The 2,248-nt window shown below is 34.5% G+C and overlaps 1 protein-coding gene across 1 annotated transcript; it reads right to left on the minus strand.

Moving 5' to 3' along the window:
* Nucleotides 1-337: 337 nt before the first annotated feature.
* On the minus strand, nucleotides 338-1,406 carry LOC145945634 (uncharacterized). The gene is made up of 2 exons (XM_083054690.1): nucleotides 1,321-1,406; nucleotides 338-1,253 (listed from the first exon to the last, which is right to left on the minus strand). Exons 1-2 carry the CDS (start codon nucleotides 1,404-1,406, stop codon nucleotides 338-340), a joined length of 1,002 nt encoding a protein of 333 aa, XP_082910816.1.
* Between the last annotated feature and the right edge of the window lie 842 nt (nucleotides 1,407-2,248).

Genomic DNA, 2,248 nt, shown 5'->3' on the forward strand with positions numbered 1-2,248 from the left:
GTTTTAATAAAAGTTAATTGACTTTAAGGGGGAAAGCAAATTGCATGATTTATGTTTTATTTGGAGGACGTTTTCAAGGTCATCTGAAGGTCAATCTAATATTTTTAAATGGAAACCTACATTTTTTATTTTGCATTCTTATTCCTCGTAAAAAAATTAACAACTTTTGTAGGAACCATTTTTCAATTTAGCACATACTGTAAGTTTCACAGGTATTTGGAAAGTGAAAATTGATAAAAGAAAGTTATAATGTACTGTACAGTACTATTTCATAAACATCTACTGTACATTTGTAGTATCTGTCAAAACAAATAATCATTAACATAATTCAATTAGATTACAGTAATAAGTGTTCAAAGTGATGCCCTTCAACCTCAATGCACTTTCCAATTCTTTGTAGAAAAGATTGATGTGTACGTAAAAGTACGTCTCTTTCAATATTTGCACAAGCATTTCGTATACGCTCCTGCATGTTTTCTGGAGTCGTTGGTACATCGATATAAACTTTGTCTTTGAAATAACCCCATAAGAAAAAATCTGGGGATGTAAGGTCAGGAGATCGAGCTGGCCAATGTACTGGACCTCCGCGTCCTATGCAACGACCATTGTAATTGTGATTTAAAATATCTCTAGCAGTATGTGCATAATGAGCAGGACATCCATCGTGCTGGTACCACATGGTCTGTCTTTCTTCTAATGGTACATCTTCCAACAGTAACGGCAACTCCTCAGTTAGAGAAATTGTGTACATTTCTCCTCTTAATGTGCCATCGATAAAAAAAGGCTCAATTACTTTTTCACCCAAAATTCCACACCACACATTAACAGACCAGGGTCTCTGATGCTCCACTTGTCTTAGCCAATGTGGATTTTCAATAGCCCAATAGTGCATATTATGCCGATTTACTTCACCATGATTGGTGAAAGTACATTCATCACTAAATAATACGGATAGAAAAAAGTTATTATTATTCCGCATTCTGTCTTGTGCCCATCTACAAAACGTTATTCTATTCACAAAATCGTCACCATGTAGTTCTTGATGCAACGACACATGGTATGGATGGAATTTGTGCCGTTTTAATATTCTAAGAACACTGCTTTTAGAAATCCCTGCATTGGTAGCTAATTGTCGAGAACTTATATGGGGATCGTAATTTACTGCAGCTAACACTGCAATTTCCTTATTTTCGCCGGTGACGGTTCTTTTACGGCTCCTTTTTTTTTGACTGGACACTTCCTTTTTCGGAAAACTGCTTTATAACACGATAAAATGATATTTGCGATGGAGTTCTTCTATCAGGAAATCGTTCGGCATACAGAAGAATAGACTGTTGCACATTTCTCCTAGATTCCCCATAAATAAGAACCATTTCGACTTTTTCCTCTACAGACAGACACTCCATTTTCAACTCACAAAAAACTTAAACACAATAAAATAATTTATCTTAAAACTTAAGCGTTAACTTTTAAACGATTTACATTAAATTGACGGTTGATGGGTTGATAATCTTTTACAAACAGTAATTGTTAATACCTGCCTAGCGAATTAAGTAGATAAAGGTTTCACGGACAACACAATGATATGAGCAGATTGTTGAAACTGAGTCTAAATAATGACAATAATTACTAACACCATCAGTGGAACGTCTGGACTCGAAGGTAGCTGGTAGTAAAAAGGCAGACGTATAATTGTAACAAACCGTTCTGCCTCGAAAAATAAACAAAAAAACGTAAACATTAAATGTACTACCTCGGAAAGTAAACATTCGAGTTTTCGAGTCCAGACGTACTACTGGTAGTGTTAGTAATTATTGTCATTATTTAGACTCTCGATCTCCTGACCTTACATCCCCAGATTTTTTCTTATGGGGTTATTTCAAAGACAAAGTTTATATCGATGTACCAACGACTCTAGAAAACATGCAGGAGCGTATACGAAATGCTTGTGCAAATATTGAAAGAGACGTACTTTTACGTACACATCAATCTTTTCTACAAAGAATTGGAAAGTGCATTGAGGTTGAAGGGCATCACTTTGAACACTTATTACTGTAATCTAATTGAATTATGTTAATGATTGTTTGTTTTGACAGATACTACAAATGTACAGTAGATGTTTATGAAATAGTACTGTACAGTACGGTATAACTTTCTTTTATCAATTTTCACTTTTCAAATACCTGTGAAACTTACAGTATGTGCTAAATTGAAAAATGGTTCCTACAAAAGTTGTTAATTTTTTTAC

Source organism: Prenolepis imparis, unplaced genomic scaffold (genome assembly GCF_030444845.1).
Source record: "Prenolepis imparis isolate NDT839.2.m4 unplaced genomic scaffold, iyPreImpa1.0 SCAF_14, whole genome shotgun sequence".
NCBI lineage: Eukaryota > Metazoa > Arthropoda > Insecta > Hymenoptera > Formicidae > Prenolepis > Prenolepis imparis.